The 22,325-nt window shown below is 44.8% G+C and overlaps 1 protein-coding gene across 1 annotated transcript in view; it reads left to right on the top strand.

The window, feature by feature from the left end:
• The window catches only part of ces2b (carboxylesterase 2b), a 38,144-nt gene extending 16,881 nt beyond the window's left edge, over nucleotides 1-21,263 (top strand). The window contains exons 13-25 of the mRNA XM_023985596.2: nucleotides 5,763-5,942; nucleotides 7,251-7,451; nucleotides 7,677-7,815; nucleotides 10,661-10,794; nucleotides 14,647-14,800; nucleotides 14,985-15,089; nucleotides 15,205-15,306; nucleotides 15,930-16,070; nucleotides 16,804-16,881; nucleotides 16,988-17,135; nucleotides 19,250-19,399; nucleotides 20,562-20,634; nucleotides 20,761-21,263. Of these exons, the coding sequence (XP_023841364.1) occupies nucleotides 5,763-5,942; nucleotides 7,251-7,451; nucleotides 7,677-7,815; nucleotides 10,661-10,794; nucleotides 14,647-14,800; nucleotides 14,985-15,089; nucleotides 15,205-15,306; nucleotides 15,930-16,070; nucleotides 16,804-16,881; nucleotides 16,988-17,135; nucleotides 19,250-19,399; nucleotides 20,562-20,634; nucleotides 20,761-20,944 (1,789 nt within the window). The 3' untranslated portion in view covers nucleotides 20,945-21,263. The remainder of the gene's footprint in view (nucleotides 1-5,762; nucleotides 5,943-7,250; nucleotides 7,452-7,676; nucleotides 7,816-10,660; nucleotides 10,795-14,646; nucleotides 14,801-14,984; nucleotides 15,090-15,204; nucleotides 15,307-15,929; nucleotides 16,071-16,803; nucleotides 16,882-16,987; nucleotides 17,136-19,249; nucleotides 19,400-20,561; nucleotides 20,635-20,760) is intronic.
• Nucleotides 21,264-22,325: the final 1,062 nt, after the last annotated feature.

Genomic DNA, 22,325 nt, shown 5'->3' with positions numbered 1-22,325 from the left:
TGGCCAAGCATGACTCCAACACCATCATCAAGTTTGCAGATCACACAACAGTGGTAGGCCTGATAACCGACAACGATGAGAGCCGATGGGTAGGTGGTCAGAGACTTGACCGTGTGGTGCAAGGAGAACAACCTTTCCCTCAACATGATCAAGACAAAGGAGATGATTGTGGAAATACAGAAAAAGGAGGGCCGAGCACACCCCCATTCTCATTGACTGGGCTGTAGTGGAGCAGGTTGAGAGCTTCAAGTTCCTTGGTGTCCACATCACCAACTAACTGTCATGGTTCAAACACACCAAGACAGTCGGGAAGAGGGCACTACAACACCTATTCCCCCTCAGGAGACTGAAAAGATTTGGCATGGGTCCTCAGATCCTGAAAAAGTTCTACAGCTGCAACATCAAGAGTATCCTCACTGGTATGGCAACTGCTCGGCCTCCGACCGCAAGACACTACAGAGGGTAGTGCGTATGGCCCAGTATATCACTGGGGCCAATCTTCCTGCCATCCAGGATCTCTATACCAGGCGGTGTCAGAGGAAAGCCCTAAAAATCGCCAAAGACTCCAGCCACCCTAGTCATAGACTGTTCTCTCTGCTACCGCACAGCAAGCGGTACCAGAGCACCAAGTCTAGGTCCAAAAGGCTTCTTAACAGCTTCTACCCTCAAACCATAAGACTCCTGAACAGCTAACCAAATAGCTACCCGGACTATTTGCATTGATCCCCCCCCACACATTTTTACGCTGCTTTTACTCTCTGTTTATTATCTATGCATAGTCACTTTAACTCTACCTACATGTACCTCAATTACCTCGACTAACCTGTGCCCCGGCCATTATCCCATTATCCCAGTTTATTGTTTACTTCAGTTTATTTAGTAAATACTTTCTTAACACTTATTTTTTCTAAAAACTGCATTGTTGGTTAAGGGCTTGTAAGTAAGCATTTTACTGTAAGGTTTACACCTGTTGTATTCAGCGCATGTAACAAATACAATTTGATTTGATTTGATTGCTCATTTATATATTTCTTAATTCCATTATTTCTTTTTTAGATTTGTGTGTCTTGTTGTGTATTGTTTGACATGACTGCACTGTTGAAGCTAGGAACACAAGCATTTTGCTACACCTGCAATAACATCCAATAAATATGTGTAAGTAACCGATAACATTTTATTTTATTTTATTTGACCTTTCTAATGGAAGTTTGGCCCACTCTTCAATATCAAACTGCACCAGGTGTTTCAAGTAGGTTTGATAATGCCAACAGGTGGCACAAGAGAGGTTCGATAATACTTTTGGGTGGATTTTCTGCCTCTGGTACTGGGGGCCTTGAACGTGTGCAAGGCATCATGAAATCAGCAGGTTATCAATCTATTTTGGAGTCCAATGTTCAACCCAGTGTCCAGAAAACTGGGACCCTGTCAAAGGTTGTGCGTCTTCCAGCAGGACAAGGACCCCAAACATTTTAAAAAGCACCCACTAATGGTTCAAAAGGAAACGCTAGACTGTTCTGGAGTGGACAGCGCTGAGTCCAGATCTGAATCCCATCGAAAACCAATGGCGAGATCTGAAAACAGCAGTTGTTGGAGGGTACCCCTGAAACATTGCAGAATTGGAGCAGTTTGCAGCTGAAGAATGAGGCAAACATCCATTAGAAAGGTGCAGCGAGCTCATTGATGGCTACAAGAAGTGTTTGTCAGCAGTTATCTTGGCCAAAGACTGAGCTTCTCTTTCTTTTCTAAATGAAAATTGTGAACTTAAGTTTCAAAAACCAAAATTGATTCTGCAATGTTAAAAATCCAATAGCAATATGTGGAGACCAAATTATTGTCATGGTTTCTCCAGGCACCAGAGGCCGGCAGAGACTGCCCTAGAGACTTTTTTGTTACTCCGGTGTTGCTTATGATTTTGTTATGATTTCCCTTTTTAAAGAGGTGTGTTTTCTGTCCTTGTTTGCAGAGGCTTGATTTCGGTTGCCCCGTGTGTTTGTCTCCTGAGTAAGTTTTCTAGTCCTAGTGTTTGTTATTTTTTCAGAATTACTGTGATCCTTCTGTTACCTTATTTTCAGTAACGTATTTACGTACTGTATATCCTAAACCAATGGTTCCTCATCTGGTCCATTCTCTGCACCTGGGTCCAACCCCACCACGTCACAGCAAGATTCTGCCCCAACATGGACCCAGTGGAGATCAACCAGATTAAAGAGGTCATAACCCACCAAGGAGCACTGTTGAGAAGACAGCAAGAACAACTCTCCCAGATCTCCGAGAAACCCTCCGGGCACTCACCGATTCCTTCCGTCCACGGCACACCCCCAACCCAGGAGGAGCCAATGCCCAAGTCTCATCGCCTAGTGCTACAGGCGTCGCGGTAGTTCCTCCAGGGAACCTGCACCGGGATCCCAAGATCCCAGCCCCTGAGCAGTATGATGGCCACCCAGGAAGATGTAAGGGTTTCCTCACTCAGTGCTCTCTGGTGTTCGAGCTACAGTCCTCCTTGTTCTACACCGATTGGGCCATGATTGCCTACATCATCTCTCTGCTCTCGGGCAGGGCCCTCCCATGAGCAATGGCCGTGTGGGAACAGCAACCACCATCCTGCAGCTCCATATTAGCCTTAACTGCTGAGCTGCGTCGAGTCTTCGACCACCCAGTCGGCGGAAGAGAAGCAGCAAGCCGACTGTTCAGATTCCGCCAGGTGGCCAGACCAGTGGCTGCACCCCCAAACTCAGCATTGAGGAAAGGGAAAGTTGTACAACTGAATGCCTTCAACTGAAATGTGTGTTCCGCATTTAACCCAACCCCGCTGAATCAGAGAGGTGCGGGGGGCTGCCATAATCGACATCCACGTCTTCAGCGCCCGGGCAACAGTGGGTTAACTGCTTTGCTCAGGGGCAGAACGACAGATTTGTACCTTGTCAGCTCAGGGATTCGATCCAGCAACATTTCGGTTACTGGCCCAACTCTCTAACCACTAGGCTACCTGCCGAGCCAATGCAACTGGGACGCAAATGTCTGAGCCCACAAGAGCGTGACAGGTGCGTGTGCGAAGGCTGCTGCCTCTACTGTGGAGGTCGCGGTCATCTCCGTGCTACATGCCCAGAGCTGAAGGGAAACGCCAGGGCTCGCCAGGACAAGGGGAGACCCTGACTAGCTGTTCAGTTACTTCCCGGTTACCCAGTCACCGTCTGTTACTACCCGCAATCCTCCACTGGGACAACCGTCAGCAACAGATTCAAGCCTTCGTGGACTCCGGGGTCACAGATAACTTCATTGATCAAGACTTCGAATTACAAATCTCCTGCGTGAAATGTCCCATCCCTCTGCAGAGCCCTCAATGGACGCCCCATTGGCTCCGGCCAGGTGGAATATCAGAGTTCATTCTACTGCAAGTTGTGGTGAATCACTCAGAGACTCTTAGTTTTCTTTTGATAACGGCTCCCGAGAACCCCCTTATCCTAGGGTACCCCTGGCTAACGCTACATAACCCACTATTTTCCTGGTCCACGGGTCACCTACTAAATGTCTCAGACCCCCACCAACAGCCTCACTGTGTTCTCCTGCATCCATTGAAGACCAAGACTTCTCCTCTCTCCCTCCCGAATACTTCGACCTCCGGGAGGCCTTCAGTAAGAGGCAAGCGGCCACAATGACAATCAAGAATTGTTACCTCCTACCCCTGATTTCCGCTGCCTTGGAGTTGGCCCAAACGGCCCAATTCTTCACCAAACTGGACCTCCACAATGCTTACAATCTGGTGAGAATCACCCCTAGTRGCCACTATGAGTATTTAGTCATGCCCTTTGGATTATCAAACTCACCGGCAGTCTTTCAAGCATTGGTCAATTGGCTCTTAGGGATATGTTGAATCGATTCGTTTTTGTTTACCTCGATGAGATCCTGATCTTCTCCAAGACCTTTCTGGAACACATACTGCACGTTCGCCAAGTCCTGAGACGCCTCCTGCAGAGTCAACTATATGTCAAGATAGAGAAGCGTGAGTTCCACGTATCCCAAGTTTCCTTCCTGGGTCACATTATCTCTACTGCAGGCATCCAAATGGATCCCGTTAAGATTGAGGCGGTCGCTGACTGGCCCCGTCCCACCTCACTCAAGCAGGTCCAGTGGTTCCTCAGGTTTGCCTATTTTTACAGGTGTTTTATTCGCAACTTTGGTGCGGTGGCAGCGCCTCTCACGGTCCTAACCCGTAAGTCCCAGACCTGTTTTCGCTGGACCCCGAGGCTGACAGGGCATTCATGGAGCTCAAGGAACATTTCACCTCTGGACCCATCCTCGTTCATCCTGATCCGACTTGTCCCTTTGTGGTGGAGGTGGATACCGGAGTGGGGGCGGTCCTTTTACAGCAGAACTAGGAGGACAAGAAACTGCACCCATGCGTCTTTCTCTCCAAATGGTTCTCGCCAGCGGAACGCAACTACGATGTAGGCAACCGGGAGCTCTTGGCAGTTAAGTGGGCCCTTGAGGGGTGGAGACACCGGTTGGAGGGGGCACCTCATTATTTTGTGATCTGGACGGACCATAAGAACTTGATCACCATTCAAGAAGCCAAGGGGTTGAACGCTCGCCAGACTAGATGGGCTCTGTTTTTTAACAGGTTTGATTTCACACTAACCTATCGCCCGGGATCCAAGAATCAAAAAGCAGACGAGGAGAGGGACCCCGAGCCCATCATCCCCAGCTTATGCATTGTGGCCCCTGTGATATGGAGTATTGAGACCACGGTCCGACAAGCCCAGATCAGAGATTCTGACCCCGGCGGGGGACCCACTAACAGACTTTACATTCCGCGATCAGCCCGGTCCCGAGTATTACAATGGGGACACTCCTCTAAATTAACTGYGCATCCAGGGGTTAATCGGACACTAGAGTTCCTGAGGCGGAAATAATGGTGGCCCAACATCAATGAGAATGTGAGATCCTTTGTTGCGGCCTGTTCCATCTGTGCCCAAAGCAAGTCTTCACGTCAGTGACCAGCCGGGTTGCTCCAACCTCTGCCCATCCCCAGCCGGCCCTGGTCTCATCTGTCGGGAGACTTTATCACTGGGCTACCTCCATCTCAAGGGCTTACCACTATCCTGGTGGTCGTCGATCGGTTCTCCAAGGCAGCCCATTTCATCACCTTACCCAAGTTGCCATCAGCAAAAGAGACCGCTGATCTTATGATTACCCATGTCTTTCAACTACACGGACTTCCCCAGGACATTGTCTCAGATCGGGGGCCCCAGTTCGTCTTACGGTATTGGAAGACCTTCTGCTCTCTGCTGGGGGCATCGGTGAGTGTCTCCTCTCCATCGGTGAGTCTCTCCTTTGTTGTTTTTTCAGTATTACTGTGATCCTTCTGTTACCTTATTTTCAGTAAAGTATTTACGTTTATCCTAAACCATTGATTCCTCGTCTGGTCCATTCTCTGCACCTGGGTCCATCTCCACCACGTCACTATTTTTTTTTTTAATTTTAACTTATTTGACAAGAACTATGGAACTATTTAAGAAAAGTGTAACGGTGCTAATATATTTTGCTGCCACTGTATCTGTAGAACGAAATTAATATTTCGGAACAGAGTATTATTTACAATTGTGTGTGTGTGTGTGTGTGTGTGTGTGTGTGTGTGTGTGTGTGTGTGTGTGTGTGTGTGTGTGTGTGTGTGTGTGTGTGTGTGTGTGTGTGTGTGTGTGTGTGTGTGTGTGTGTGTGTGTGTGTGTGTGTGTGTGTGTGTGTGTGTGTGTGTGTGTGTGTAGGTCTCCTAATGGGGCCGGCCTGGTTAAGTGGCCACAGTACGGACTAGAAGGACATTACCTGGGGATAGGGCTGGAGCAGGTACCTGGTCAACACCTGAAGAGGGACCGCTTCATCTTCCTGACACAGACTGTTCCTGAGAAACTGCGTTTGGGTCGAGAGAAGATGGAGCACAGTGATCTGTAGGGTGCCATTCTTTTATTTGTGTTCATTTACGGTGCATTCGGAACGTATTCAGACCCCTTCCCTTTTTCCACCTGTTGTTATGTTACAACCTTATTCTAAAATGCATTAAATAAAAAAATGTCCTCATCAATCTACACACAATACCTCATAATGACAAAGCGAAAACAGGTTAAAAAAATGTTTGGTACAGAAATACCTTATTTACATAAGTATTCAGACCCTTTGCTATGAGACTCAAAATTGAGCCCAAGTGCATCRTGTTTCCATTGATCATCCTTAAGATGTTTCTACAACTTGATTGGAGACCACCTGTGGTAAATTCAGGTGATTGGACATGATTCGAACATCTCTGAAAAGACCTGAAAATAGCTGTGCAGCGACGCTCCCCATCCAACTCTGCAGAGACGAATAAGAGAAAATACAGGTGTGCCAAGCTTGTAGCGTCAAAGCCAAGACTCGAGGCTGTAATCGCTGCCAAAGGTGCTTCAACAAAGTACTGAATAAAGGGTCTGAATACTTATGTAAATGTGATATTTTTATCTTTTCTTTTTTATAAATGMGCAAAAATGTCAACCTGTTCTTTGCTTTGTCATTATGGGTTATTGTGTGTAGATTGTGTGTAGGTTTTAATCCATTTTAGAATACGACTGTAATGTAACAAAATGTGGAAAAAGTCAAGAGGTCTGAATACTCTCCGAATGCACTGTATATCAGGGAGACGTGGGACAACTGAGTACCATTTCTTTCTTTGTGATTTAGAGTTTTGAGCAATCTGACCTTGTGTCGGATGCCGTTTCATCCAATTCTTCCTCTTCATCCGATTTGTAATCGCACCGATATAATTTATGTGTGGAGAAAAACTTCAAGGTGTCAAGAGATGGGGCCTTTGTTTTGGACACGGGTGTACTCCTTTTATTACCTTTTAATACCCCTCATCCAAACAGATACCATTTCCTTAAGGGAATGAATAATTTGATTGACGAAATTCCTTGAGTTAAAACAGTGACTACTTGACTTACTTGACTTAATCCTCTTGGTCCCCTTAGGATCTTAGGGCATCCACCAGGGCTCTTAAGCCTACTCTTTTCAGCCGAAGGGCTTTTGTTCTTGTAAAGTGGAGCATTTCTAGTTGTTTTATGGCCTTCCCTGCTTTCTCTGTCCTTGTAGTTGCAATCCAATGCCTGTTTTGTTATATTTGTTGTGTGTTTTCTGAATGTATCCTTACCTCCGACATTGTCATTTTCCACTGAAGAACATCATTCAGAGTTCTTGTAAAGCAATGTCAACTGTGGATTTCTCAACAGGCCAAAAACTGGGCCGGTGGTCCAGACCAAACTGGGGGGTCTGAGAGGGCAGTATGTGAGCGTAAAGGGGAAGGAGACTGTGGTACAGGCCTACCTGGGTGTGCCGTTTGCCAAACCACCTGTTGGCCCACTGAGACTGACCCCGCCCCAGCCTGTGGAGGGATGGGAGAGAGTAAGGGACGCCACCCAGCAGCCTCTCATGTAAGATCAGCAAGGTCATGAACACACAATTCATCTCAAGGAAGTTCTTGGTTGGTTGAAGAAAGGTTAGATCAACAATCAACAATAATTTGATAAATCAACAAATCCAGCACAGTCAATGTACACAGTGAGGCAAGCAGAATGTGCAAACCACTACCTGGCTCACACAATGCGCACAGAGACCTGGTGAAACTTGGACATTAAAAGGTGTTTCATGTTTTACAGGTGTCTTCAAGACAGACAGCTTACAGTAGACCTTGAGTCCAATTGGTCAATCAAAGTGGAAATCCCAGCAGTGTCAGAAGATTGTCTTTACCTCAACATATACACCCCGGCTAAACCTGCTGAGAATACCAAGCTTCCTGTAAGTTTAATAGCAGACACACACAGATTATAACTTTGTGTTATCAAGTCTTGGTCCTGGGTACCCAAAGAGGTGCACATTTTTGTTCTAGCCATGCACTAACACACAGGATTCAACTAGGCCATAGATGGGCAACTTTGATGGGGCTGGGGGCCACAAAAAAATCTGAACWTATCATGAGGGGCCGCAGTGGCTGGGGGGGTCTGCTTACCCTTGTCGTGTCTTTGGCTATGCCGGATTAAGTGATATGACATGCTATTCTATAAAATAATTTCTCTGTAAACTAATCAGGTGAATGTAATTAACTAGAAAGACGGGGCACCACGAAAGAATGTTTATAGAGATGTTATCTTCCGAATAAACTCTTAAAGACCTAGTAATCTTTTACATCAATAGCAGTCAATATTTAATCGTCACCTTGTTTAGTCTCATCTGAAAGTTGTAAATTCTTGGTTATCTTCACYAACCCTGGTGTCACGTTCCTGACCTTATTTCCTTTGTTTAGTCTTTGTTTAGTTGGTCAGGACGTGAGCTGGGTGGGCATTCTATGTTTTGTGTTTCTATGTTGGGTTTGTTGTTTGGCCTAATATGGTTCTCAATCAGAGGCAGGTGTTTGTCATTGTCTCTGATTGGGAACCATATTAAGTTAGCCTGTTTGCACTGTTGGTTTGTGGGTGATTGTTTCCTGTCTTTGTGTTCTGCACCAGATAGGACTGTTTTCGGTTTTCACATTTATTGTTTTGTTGCTTGTAGTGTTCACGTTATATTCTTTATTAAATCATGTTGAACACTAGCCGCGCTGCGTTTTGGTCCTCTCTTTCATCCCAGGAAGAAAGCCGTTACACCTGGCTAACAAGTTGAATCAGCAATACAAAATTTGGTTAAATATTTTTTTTACTAAATACCTAAATAATCACACAGAATTACATATACACAGAATGTATCATACATTGATTACAAATTATGTCATAAAGGAAAACGTCCTTAGCGGACYGAYCAGATATGACAGCTGGTTACACAAAGAAAGGGGGTGGGGTTTTGAATGAAAGAGCGGGAAGACTGAGGAACAAAGGGAGAAGCTATGTCTCTATCGGGCCGTAGGCAGCTACTCTATCGTAAATACAGTATCTTATGCATTCTAAATTACCGCCAATTTGAAAAAGGAAAATGCAATAAATATTTACTCTGAGCTGCGCTTCGATCGGTTGGTCGTAGATGGGAGGCCGGGTTGTCCTTTGAAGAATGTCTGATGGTAGAATGGATACTTGGTAGTACCGTCGTATTGTGGTAGAACAGATACTCTGTCCGTCCTCTCCTAGCCCTCGTCTACAGCTGCTGCGCTAATGCGACGGCTAGGAGGTATCACTTCTTTAGTGAATAAGAGTTCAAAGTTCATACCAAGTTGCCATGCTATATGCCCATGCTATATTCTGGCTAGTATAGTTAAAATGCATGCTTCCGGCGTGTAGGTCGTCACCTTCACATTGAAATTTGATGCTAATTTCGTTAGGTTGGCTTAGTTCTGTAGGTGGTCTTTGTCCTTTCAACGTGGGGACCTCAAGTCCATACGTCCTTGGAACAGGTTATTATCTGAGCCCTTTTAAAGTAGGACCGTGGCCCTAACGTTCTCGGAACAGAAAGTTTCATTTTCGTCAAGGGGCTTATATAGGATTGGGAGAGGGGGCCGTGTTTCATAGATTTACACCCAGTGTCTGTTCACATGGGCGGGGCCTCTGTGTGAGCAGAGTGGTGTTCTTCTGACAAACCGTTCTCTCATTAAGAAGCTAAAATTACATTTAATCTTTTCACAAATAGTTTCTTATTTAAACATTTAAATTGCACAAATTGCATTCCATGTGAATCTGATAACTAGAATGTGTCSACTTTCCAAGATACAGTTTATGTCATCCTGTCATTAGTAATAATGTCTCAGACAACAACTAATCTGAGATCATATTCATTAAGTACCAACGCATATTTTCAACTGGTTGGATTACCGAAATATGGTTCCGTTTCCCATCTTTTGATGTCACCAGACTCTCCATGTTAACAAAGGGATTTTCAAGTCACATCGGTAGAGTAGAGAGAGGAAAAAGGGGAAAGGTATTTATGGGGATCATAAATCTCCCCCATCAAGCCAACATCATGACACCCTCATCCATACCCAWACATGCAGTCAGAACTGCCGCTAGCGTGGGGCCCTAAGCAAAAGTTTGTTGAGGGGCATCTCCATTGCTTAGCAAAATACTCTTGACAGCGAAAATAAGATTTAGCAATTCGTTTCATGCAATTCTACTCYTTTTGCCATGGGGTGGAGAGAAATGTTTGTAGTTTTGAATATACTATATGAGTGAGGGTGACTAACAAAATCAATGAGGGCAACCCAGTTGGTAATTCAACCATGATTGCTACACGTTTAGATAGCTGGCTGCTAGACTAATTTTCCAATCGATTWTTTTTTTTTTGATTGTCATTCAATCAATCAAATGTATTTATTGAGCCCTTTTTACATCAGCAGATGTCATGAAGTGCTTATACAGAAACCCAGCCTAAAACCCCCAAAAGTGAGCAATGCAAATGTAAAGTCAGTGACGGACCTAACAAGAGAAAAACTGCTGATGCACAACAGAAGTTTGAAATTGCACATTGTGTATTCTACTATTCTAACTCTTAACAGTAAGTTAAGGCCCAGACTGAGTTCCTAATAAAACTAAACATTTTGTTGTTTTGAGGGAAATTGATGCGCGGGCCTACTAAAGGTAGACCACTAATCAATTAATCATCATCAATCGCTCTGGTACAGCTTGTGTTCAGATGATCAGCATGTATTGCTTGTGTTTCTTAGGTCATGGTTTGGATCCATGGTGGACGATTCATCATGGGCTCTGCATCAACATATGATGGTTCTGCTTTGGCTGCATACCAGGATGTGGTTGTGGTGCTGATCCAATACCGTTTGGGACTGCTGGGGTTCTTCAGGTAAGACTGAACCACTACTGAACCGCACACAATTGGAACCAACTTTTCTGCAGCCGTCATTGACAAATATTTGGCACAACACCTTTAATTTTTTTTTCTTTCTTACAATACAAAAATAAACGAAGACAATAGACAACTTAACAGTTACGTACATTCATTTATACAGACATTAATGACATCACACTTGCTCAGACCAACATGTTCCCACCGTATCCACACCCATGCTGCCCATCTCGTAATAATATTTTCTCTCCTTCCTCATCCTTTGCATGTCTCCAGTGCTTGTAAAATTTTATGGCTTCAAATTTTACTATTTTGTTTGTCTCTCTAGCCCAGTAGTTTTCAATATTTAGATAATAATGCATTTGATTCATCCACTGTCCTAACAATGGAGAGTCATTAGATTTGTTTCTAAATGATTGACGAGAAAAGTACAGTTGTAAGGTTCTGTATTTATTTTCTTAGTCAACCTTGTGTTCTGTTTCTTTGTGTTCTTGAACGTAGCCCTGTCTTTCATTTTTGTTCATTGATTTCACCTGTGTTAGTTACTCACCTGGTCTCATCAGCTCCTTATTTAGTTCAGTTCATTCTGTTTGTGCCTTTGTGAGGTATTGTTCGTTTTGACTCTACTAAGCCTTTTCCTAGCTCGTTTGTGAGAACCAATAATAGCCTTCAGTCCTAGTTTTTATTCACTTGCCTGTTTGCCTACCTGTGTATGACCATTGCCTGCCTGTAACCACGATTCCTTCCTTCTGTGAAGGTGTATTAAACACCTACCGCGCTCTGCGAGTGAATCTACACCTTTTTCTCATTGAGTGTTCACTACAACGGTGCAACCCAATGGGGTATCTTTCCGCAGCCTCATATGCCATGTCTTGAAATATGCAGATAGACGGATTAAAATAACGTATATTGTAAAACTTCTAACAGCCAACTTTCTACCTCTGCCGATAATGTTTTGACTTTATAGCACTCTCAGAAGGCATAAATCTGTCACGATCGTTGAAATGAGCAGACCGAGATGCAGTGTCTATTCCATCCTTTATTTTGGAATAGAAAACAAAAAGAACAAAACGAACAAACGAAACGTGAAGCTCAGAGCAGTGCTCACTATACCTAGACAAGATCCCACAAAGCACAAAGGGGAAATGGCTGCCTAAATATGATCCCCAATCAGAGACAACTATAAACAGCTGCCTCTGATTGGGAACCATAACAGGCCAACATAGACACACAAACACCTAAATGACCCACCCTAGTCACACCCCGAACAAACCAACATAGAGAATAAAAAGCTCTCTATGGTCAGGGCGTGACAGTACTCCCCCCAAAGGTGCGGACTCCGACCGCAAAACCTGACTCAATAGGGGAGGGTCCGGGTGGACATCTACCGTCGGGGGTGGCTCCGGTGTGGGGCGAAGTACCCACTCCGCTCGTGGACACGTCATCGGAGGAACCGGACCGTGGCTCGTCGCCGGAAGAACCGGACCACGGGTCGTCGCGGGATGCTCCGGACCGCAGACCGTCGCTGGAGGCTCCGGACCGCCGATCGTCGCTGGAGGCACCGGACCGCCGATCGTCGCTGGAGGCTCCGGACCGCCGATCGTCTCAGGAGGTTCCGGACCGCCGATCGTCTCAGGAGGTTCCGGACCGCGGACCGTCTCAGGAGGTTCCCGGACCGTCTCAGGAGGTTCCCGAACCGCGGACCGTCTCAGGAGGTTCCCGGACCGCGGACCGTCTCAGGAGGTTCCGGACCGCGGACCGTCTCAGGAGGTTCCGGACCGCGGACCGTCTCAGGAGGTTCCGGACCGCGGACCGTCTCAGGAGGTTCCGGACCGTCTCAGGAGGTTCCGGACTGTGGACCGTTGCCAGGAGGTTCCGGACTGTGAAACGTCGCCGGAAGCTCTGGACTGGGACCTACCTGTCGCCGGACGCTCTGGACTGGGAACTGTCGCTGGAAGCTCTGGACTGGGAACTGTCGCCGGAAGCTCTGGACTGGGAACTGTCGCTGGAAGCTCTGGACTGTGGAGGCGCACTGGAGGCCTGATGCGTGGGACCGGTACAGGTGGCACCGGGCTGATGACACGCACCTCAGGGCGAGTGTGGGGTAGGAGGCACAGGACGCAACTGGGCTGTGGAGGCGCACTGGAGGCCTGATGCGTGGGACTGGTACAGGTGGCACCGGGCTGATGACACGCACCTCAGGGCGAGTGCGGGTAGGAGGCACAGGACGCACTGGGCTGTGAAGGAGCACTGGAGACACAGTACGTATGGCCGGCCCAGGATATACTGGGCCGTGGAGGCGCACTGGAGGTCTGGAGCGTAGAGCTGGCACAACGCGTCCTGGCTGGATGCTCACTTTAGCCCGGCAAGTGCGGGGCGCTGGCACAGGACGCACTGGGCTGTTGATGCGCACCGGAGACACATTGCGTATCTCCGCAAAACATGGTGCCTGACTGGTCCCACGCTCCTCACGGCGACTGTCTTGCTCCAGACACCAAAACATCCACTCTACCTCATCACTCCGCTCAATTATCTCACAATACTCCTCGCTCAGTCTATCCCAACATTCCTCTTCGCTCTCAGACTCGCCCCTCGGCGAAAAAAAGAATGTGGGGGCTGCCTCTCGGGCTTCCTTCGTGGTCGTGAACTTCGGAGTCGCCGTTGATCCTCCTTAGCTGCCTCCTGAGCTGCCTCCTGCGTCTGCTTCCATGGAAGGCTTTCGTCTCCTGCCATTTTCTCCTCCCAAGTCCAGGATGTCTTCTCCTCCTGGCCACGCTGCTTGGTCTGTTTGTGGTGGGATCTTCTGTCACGATCATTGGAATGAGCGGACCAAGATGCAGCATGGTATGTTTCCATCCTTTATTTTGGAATAGAAAACTAAAAGAACAAAAAGAACAAAACGAACAAACGAAACGTGAAGCTCAGAGTAGTGCTCACAGGCAACTATACCTAGACAAGATCCCACAAAGCACAAAGGGGAAATGGCTGCCTAAATATGATCCCCAATCAGAGACAACGATAAACAGCTGCCTCTGATTGGGAACCATAACAGGCCAACATAGACACACAAACACCTAGATGACCCACCCTAGTCACAGAATCATTGAGTCACTGTTAGTTTTACACTTAAGACATGACTCTGCTGTCAGTTGGATAGGCTTTAATGACCAATGGGTTTTCAGTATCAACACCAGTGGTGTAAAGTACTTAAGTAAAAATACTTTAAAGTCGTTTTTGGGGGAATCTGTACTTTACTATTTATATTTTTGACAACTTTTATTTTACTCCACTACATTCCTAAAAAGTACTAATTACATTTTGAATGCTTAACAGGACAGGAAAAGGGTCTAATTCACGCACTTAAAGAGAATATCCCTGGTCATATCTACTGTATCTGATCTGGCTGAGTCACTAAACACAAATGCTTTGTTTATAAATTATGTCTGAGTGTTGGAGTGTGCCCCTGTCTATCTGTAAATACAAAAATAAAAAGAAAATCGTCCCATCTGGTTTGCTTAATATAAGGATTTTGAAATGATTTATAATTCTACTTTTAATAAAGTATATTTTAGCAATTACATTTACTTTTGATACTTAAGTATATTTAAAACCAAATACTTTTTTACTTTTACTCAAGTAGGATTTTACTGGGTGACTTTCACTTGAGTCATTTTCTATTAAGGTATCTTTACTTTTACTCAAGTATAATAATTGGGCACTTTTTCCACCACTGATCAACACTGTAAAGTTAATTTTGGTGGCATAGTTAATGAGTGTATTTGATGTCTATTTCACCTGTTTTGGGTCTATGTTGAAGACATTATTTGATTTCCCATCTCTTCCATACAGCACAGGAGACAAGTATGCCCCAGGGAACATGGGACTACTTGACCAGGTGGAAGCTTTGCGGTGGGTCCAGGAGCACATCCACAACTTTGGGGGCGACTCCAAGTCGGTCACCATATTTGGAGAGTCTGCTGGTGGAGCAAGCGTATCGTTACTGGTGAGGATCCACACACACACAGAAGCGCGCACACACACACAGAAGGGCACACACACAGAAGGGCACACACACAGAAAGGCACACACACAGAAAGGCACACACACAGAAAGGCACACACACACATATACACACACAGATTGTTTGTGCTGTTGAACAGGCTTTAAAAATATATTTTTTCTGCTAGCTTCATTCACCGTTGTCTGCTGGTCTGTTCCATCGTGCGATAGCTGAGAGTGGTACTGCAGCTATGGACGCTATCATAAATTCCGACCCCCTGTCTGTAGCCCAGGTATTTTCAAACTCTTTCTCTCCACAAAAAAAAGGTAAACACTGTCATAGGTATACATCACACCATCAATTTTTCATCACAACCATGGCAAGTGATTATTTTGTTTGTGTCATAGATGGTGGCAACCATATTGGGCTGTAACAGCAGCAACACAGAGCAGATTGCAGACTGTGTGGAGAAGTTGACTGCTGATGACATAGTTAATGTTCATAAACAGGTGAGATGTCCTGGACACCAGAACTATTTGAGCACTGTTCTCTGATATAAAAGCCACAACAAACTTTTAGGCTCAGTTATATTAGCTTTTTTTTTTTGTAACTCAGTCAGGGTCTCTGCTTACTATTGAGAGTTGGAATAGTAGAATACACCAGGTGCCATTTTCTCTTGTTATGCCAGTCACTGACAGTCAACATTTTTAGATTGATAGTTAGTCTAGCCAGTTATCTAAACTTGTAGTAATCATGGCCGAATATCGACAAAGGATTTTGTTAGTAATTTTCACTCAGATATCACATTAACATGGCATAAGTCATTACAAAATGTGTAGAATTGCTGGAAATGTACTTTAAAACTAAAATATTTATCTCCACCATCAAGAGGGGGGCCACAAACATATTTTGCCACAAGGTGTGAAGCCCCACAACCAAATCTTGCTTAGGGCATCCAAAAGGCTAAAGCCGGCCCAACATAGCCTACAGTGTTTTCCAGCGAGCCATGTATGTGAGCGAGTACTGAGCATAAACTTTCCCCATTGGCGTACTGCTTGAATGCAGTGTGATTTTGCACTTTTTAACTGGCAGCCCCTGAATAACTATGTTCTCAACATTTGTCTTTTTAAAGAACCAAATGTTGCGAATTGGTGTGACTGTTGGCGGGCATTTCTTGCCCAAGTTGTTGACTGAGAGTTTCCATAACCATGAGATGCACAAGGTGCCGTTTATGACGGGCACCAATACTGACGAAGGTTGGCTACTGGCAAACGTAAGTCAGCTTTGAACATGTATTTCAATATGTATAACAACTGAATATTGGATGTGACTTGGATAACACTTTAAGTTAAGAACATTAAGTTAACAACAGAAAGTTGTTCTTTCTGCTAATTAGGGACGGTTTCAACACATATAGTAACAGCTTTAGGCCATATTAACATGTTATAAATCGTTCTTTAGCAATTGCTTTTCAAATGCATAGGAAAGTAGTAATGTTTTTATTAATATACAAGTGGTATGAGGGGAAAGTCACTATTTCACTTTTGTAATAACAAAAAACCTTCCACTCGTACTGTGTAAAATGTTAATACAATGTCYTTACTAAGGAGAGCAACACATGTTTAAAGGGATAGTTCTGGATTTTTGCAATGCCCTTTATCTACTTCCTTAGAGCCAGAAGAACTCGTGGATACCATTTTATGTATCTGCATCCAATATGAAGGTACATAGAGGTAGTTTCGCAAGCCAATTCTAACAAGCATGTTAGCTGTTCCCATAGACTTCCAGTCATTGCGCTAGAGCTAATTAGCAACTTCTTTCAAACTGCATTGAGATGCATAAAAATGGTATCCACAAGTTCATCTGACTTTGGGGAAGTAGATAAAAGGCCTCATTGCAAAAATCCAGAACTATCCCTTTAAGAGTGACAATGTAAAGTGTCACTGTGACTTGATTTTAATTTTCCAATTGCAATGGTTGAATGTTGTACTCCTTGTACTCCCTAGATGATGGCACCTCCTGGTTGGGTGGATGGAATAGACCGGGAGCAGGTCATGCCTCTTTTGGCATTATGTTACCCTGATGTAAGTATATGCAGTCCCACCTGCCAAGAAATTGCTCAGATGAAATGCCTCATTACTGATTACAATACATTCTGTGGCTACACTGAATGGTCTTTGTCTCATTCAGCCCAAGGATCAGTGGATAACTGAGCTGATAGCAGATGAATACCTGGGAACCTCTGGAGATCGGATTAAAAACCGTGATGGGTTCATTGAGCTGGTTGGGGATGCTTTGTTTACCATTCCTGCTCTTACGACAGCAGGCTTCCACAGAGGTAAGCTCAGGAGTCAAGGACATTAAAGTGGATGTAGATGTTTCCTCACCCTGAAAGTAGTCAATGGGCCAGGAGAAACTCTAATCCAAGCCGCTACAAACTTAAACTAACTTTAGTCACTGCTAGATAAAATCAATGGAAGTGATAGGGGGAACTGTCCAATATTCTACATTTCATCATGACCAAATCAACAAAAATCAACTCCATCTGACATCAAATTCAAATACATTTTTATTGGTCACATACACATATTTAGCAAATGTTATTGCGGGCGTAGTGAAATTCTTGTAAATCAAGTTGGAAAATCCTGAACTTCCCTTTTAATCTATTAATTATTAGAGGTTCAAGGAGCTAAACTGGGTGAAACCCTATTGTATTTGTTGCCGTTGATTGTTATTAATCCGGTTCGGACTAAATTTGGTGAAAAAATACAAATTCCCGTGAGATAATAAGGCCTAGGAGGATGCAGCCCTGCATGATGGTAAAGAGTCATGGGACACACCCTCTCACACAATGCCATGCCAATTGGCCACATGGTGGAGCTATAACAAGCAATTGAAAATGCACTTATTTTGGGGGGGGGGCCTCCCGGGTGGCGCAGTGGTCTAAGGCACTGCATCGCAGTGCTAGCTGTGCCACCAGAGATTCTGGGTTCGAGCCCAGGCTGTGTTGTGCTGTGTTATGTTTCGGAGGACGCATGGCTCTCAACCTTTGCCTCTCCCGAGTCCGTACGGGAGTTGCAGCGATGAGACAAGACTGTAACTACTACCAATTGGATACCATGAAATTGGGGAGAAAAAAGGGTAAAAAAAAGAAGAAAATGCACATTTTTGAAAGGTCTAGAGTCCTGAAATTTGGTACATTGATCCGTCTCATCACATTAAACAAATTTGCCTCAAGAACCCAATATGATGGATTTTTAAAACACTTAACTCCTCTGGCACCAAATGACCGATCTGCACGAAACTTGATATATAGCATCTATGGACCAAGGTTAGTCAAACAACATGGCCGCTACTTACCATTAACATTAACAAGGACGTTGTCTGGCACATAAATGCATATAAATCAGACACAAATATTCTAATTGTAACAAAACTTGATACACATGTTCCAAACACTATTAAGACTCAACATAAGCACGCACATTGAGATCCACCATAGAGTGGCGCTATATCTCTTGATCTATTTGACTCTGCGATTCCATTTTTCAAACATGCTCAGGGATGTGAGTCTAGGTTTGAACTTATGATGGCACTGTTGGGACAGGAAAAAATAATCATGCAAGCTCATTTGCTTATAGTGGCCATGTTATTTAAGGTAGAGTCTGGGGGAAAAAGACGTGCGTCTATAGAAGCTATATACCACATTTGGTACCAATTCGTCCAGTAGTTCTGTAGAAGAAGACGTTTAAAGTAGTCAACAACATAAAAAATAGTCCAAAATACAGGTAACTGCCGAAATAAAGGAAACACCAACGTAAAGTGTCTTAACGCGTTGGATCACCACGAGCCGCCAGAACAGCTTCAATGTGCCTTGGCATAGATTCTACAAATGTCTGGAACTCTATTGGAAGGATTCCTCCACGAGAAATTCCATCATCGTTTTGTTTGAAAACGCTGTCTCAATTGGGTTGAGATCTGGTGACTGAGACACACACACATACTTTAAACCCCCTTATGCTCCTGTGAGACCCTTCTTTCAAAGTCTAGCCATGGTATCCAAAAGAATGGCCAACTGGACATTTTCATACATGACCCTAAGCTTGACGGGATGTTAAGAAACTCAGGAACCACACCTGTGTGGAAGCATCTGCATTCAATATACTTTGTGTCACTCATTTACTCAAGTGTTTCCTTTATTTTAGCAGTAACCTGTACATCAAAAGCATATTGCATGATCTGTTAGATTTTGAGTTCTGATATTCGGCAAGCATGGTAAGAGTAGAGAAGTAGCTCATCCTAGAGTGATGTGTCCAATTTGTCTTGATTGTGGGGCCATAGTTCGAACCCTGCCATGGCTGCTTGCAGTTATGTTTCATCAATGTTCTTAGTTTGTCGAGATGGTTGTGTGCAATCTTTCCATAATTGTTATTGTCTTATCCCACCCAACAGATGCAGGTGTGCCTGTGTACCTGTATGAGTTCCAGCAAACTCCCAGCATGCTTAAGAAGATGAGGCCGAGTTTCGTTGGGTCTGACCATGGAGATGAGCTTATGTTTGTTTTTGGATACTGCTTCACAACATCACATGTTACAATTGATGGTAAAGAAATACTCTACCAACTCTACCTGCAATACCCCTGATCTTTGCCATAAATAATGTACACTATATATACCCTTCAAATTTGTGGATTCGGCTATTTCAGCCACACCCGTACCTGACAGGTATATCAAATCGAGCACACAGCCATGCAATCTCCATATACAAACATTGGCAGTAGAACGGCCATACGGAAGAGCTCAGTGACTTTCAACATATTGCCTGCAATCTCAATGCTGTGCGTTACAACAAGCTCAGACAACAAGCTCAGTCCGATGATGCTGTGACACACCGCCCCAGACCATGACGGACCCTCCACCTCCAAATCGATCCCGCTCCAGAGTACAGGCCTCGGTGTAACGCTCATTCCTTCGACGATAAACACGAATCCGACCATCATCCCTGGTGAGACAAAACCGCGACTCTTCAGTGAAGAGCACTTTTTGCCAGTCCTGTCTGTCCAGCGACGGTGGGTTTGTACCCATAGGCGACGTTGTTGCCGGTGATGTCTGGTGAGGACCTGCCTTACAACAGGCCTACAAGCCCTCAGTCCAGCCTCTCTCAGCCTATTGCGGACAGTCTGAGCACTGATGGAGGGATTGTGCGTTCCTGGTGTAACTCGGGCCGTTGTTGTTGCCATCCTGTACCTGTCCCGCAGGTGTGAATTTCGGATGTAGCGATCCTGTGCAGGTGTTGTTACACGTGGTCTGCCACTGCGAGGACGATCAGCTGTCCATCCTGTCTCCCTGTAGCGCTGTCTTTCACAGTACTGACATTGCAATATATTGCCCTGGCCGCATCTGCAGTCCTCATGCCTCCTTGCAGCATGCCTAAGGCACGTTCACGCAGATGAGCAGGGACCCTGGGCATCTTTCTTTTGGTGTTTTTCAGAGTCAGTGGAAAGGCCTCTTTAGTGTCCTAACTTTTCATAACTGTGACCTTAATTGCCTAACATCTGTAAGTGTCTTAACGACCTTTCCACAGGTGCATGTTCATTAATTGTTTATGGTTCATTGAACAAGCTTGAAATAGTGGTTAAACCCTTTACAATGAAGATCTGTGAAGTTATTTGGATTTTGACTAATTATCTTTGAAAGACAGGGTTCTGAAAAGGGGACGTTTATTGTTTTGCTGAGTTTACTAACTCTGAATTTTTTTCTTTCAGCCTTATGTACAGAGGAAGATGAACAGCTAAGCAGAATCATGATGAGTTACTGGGGCAACTTTGCTCGTACAGGGTAGGATCTTGTTCTATGTTTTTAAAACACATAGTTTAAACAAAAATAATAGGTAACAGTTATAGGTTATTAACTTCACTGTGTGTGTGTGTGTGTGTGTGTGTGTGTGTGTGTGTGTGTGTGTAGGTCTCCCAACGGGGTCGGCCTGGTTCAGTGGCCACAGTACGGACCAGAAGGAGATTACCTGGGGATAGGGCTGGAGCAGGTACCTGGTCAACACCTGAAGAGGGACCGCTTCACCTTCATGACAAAGATCCTCCCTGAGAAAGTGCATTTGGTTCAAGAGAAGATTAAGCACAGCGAGCTGTAAGGCTCACCTCAAAAGTTTTTCATTTATCAACTCAGACTGTTAACTGAAATCAAACTTCAAATGTACAGTATTATTGCTAACAATTTAAATCTGCATGCATTGCATGATCATGAGCACAGTGTACATGACCTAGAGCACGATTTAACAATAATTTGGATGCACTGAATGTATGAATAGAATCTCAGATGAACTTTTAAGGAAACATTATTCTACAGTGAGATACCTCATTGATCCTTAAGTTGATTTTATAGCATTTACATGGAGAATTTCCAAATTTGACTGAATAAAACTGACTGTTCATTGACTGTTCATTTTTCAACCCATTGCTATTCACTGGAATTATTTGAAGGGGCTCTAGTAGTAGCGAGCATGACATGCCTTGGATATTTTCTGGGAAAATAAATCTACAAACTAAACCCCAAAATGACAAAGTGAAAACAGGTTTTTAGCAACAAAAAAATGTGCACATTTATGTAGATAAGGAATTTCTGTTTTTTTATTTTAATAAGTATTCAGACCCCTTTTCTATGAGACACGAAATTGAGGTCAGGTGCATCCTGTTTCCATTGATCATCCTTGAGATGTGGGGGGGGGGGGGCAATGCAAATAGTCTGGGTAGGCATTTGAATAGATGTTCAGGCGTCTTATGGCTTGAGGGAAGAAGCTGTTTAGAAGCCTCTTGGACCTAGATTTGGCACTCTGATACTGCTTGCCATGCAGTAGCAGAGAGAACAGTCTATGCCTATGGTGGCTGGAGTCTTTGACAATTTTTAGGGCCTTCTTCTGACACCGGCTGGTATAGAGGTCCTGGATGGCAGGAAGCTTCGCCGCGGTGATGTACTGGGTCGTATGCACTACCCTATGTAGTGCCTTGCGGTCAGAGGCCGAGCATTTGCCATACCAGGCAGTGATGCAACCAGTCAGGATGCTCTTGATGGTGCAGCTGTAGAACCTTTTCAGGATCTGAGGACCCATGCCAAATGTTTTCAGTGTCCTGAGGGGGAATAGGTTTCGTCGTGCCATCTTCATGACTGTCTTGGTGTGCTTGGACCATGTTAATTTGTTGGTGATGTGGACATCAAGGAACATGAAGCTCTCAACCTGTTTCGCTACAGCCTTGTCGATGAGAATGGGGGCATGCACTGTCCTCCTTTTCCAGTTGTCCACAATCATCTCCTTTGTCTTGATCACATTGAGGGAGAGGTTGTGGTCCTGGCACCACACGGCCAGGTCTCTGACCTCCTCCATATAGGCTGTCTCGTCGGAACATAGGTGTTCCTTTTGTCCAGTTGAGAAAGGGCAGTGTGGAGTGCAATAGAGATTGCGTCATCTGTGGATCAGTTAGGGCGGTATGCAAATTGGAGTGGGTCTAGGGTTTCTG

This window comes from Salvelinus sp. IW2-2015, linkage group LG4q.1:29 (genome assembly GCF_002910315.2).
Source record: "Salvelinus sp. IW2-2015 linkage group LG4q.1:29, ASM291031v2, whole genome shotgun sequence".
In the NCBI taxonomy this organism is placed as follows: Eukaryota; Metazoa; Chordata; class Actinopteri; order Salmoniformes; family Salmonidae; genus Salvelinus; species Salvelinus sp. IW2-2015.
This window is presented reverse-complemented; position numbering and strand designations above follow the sequence as displayed.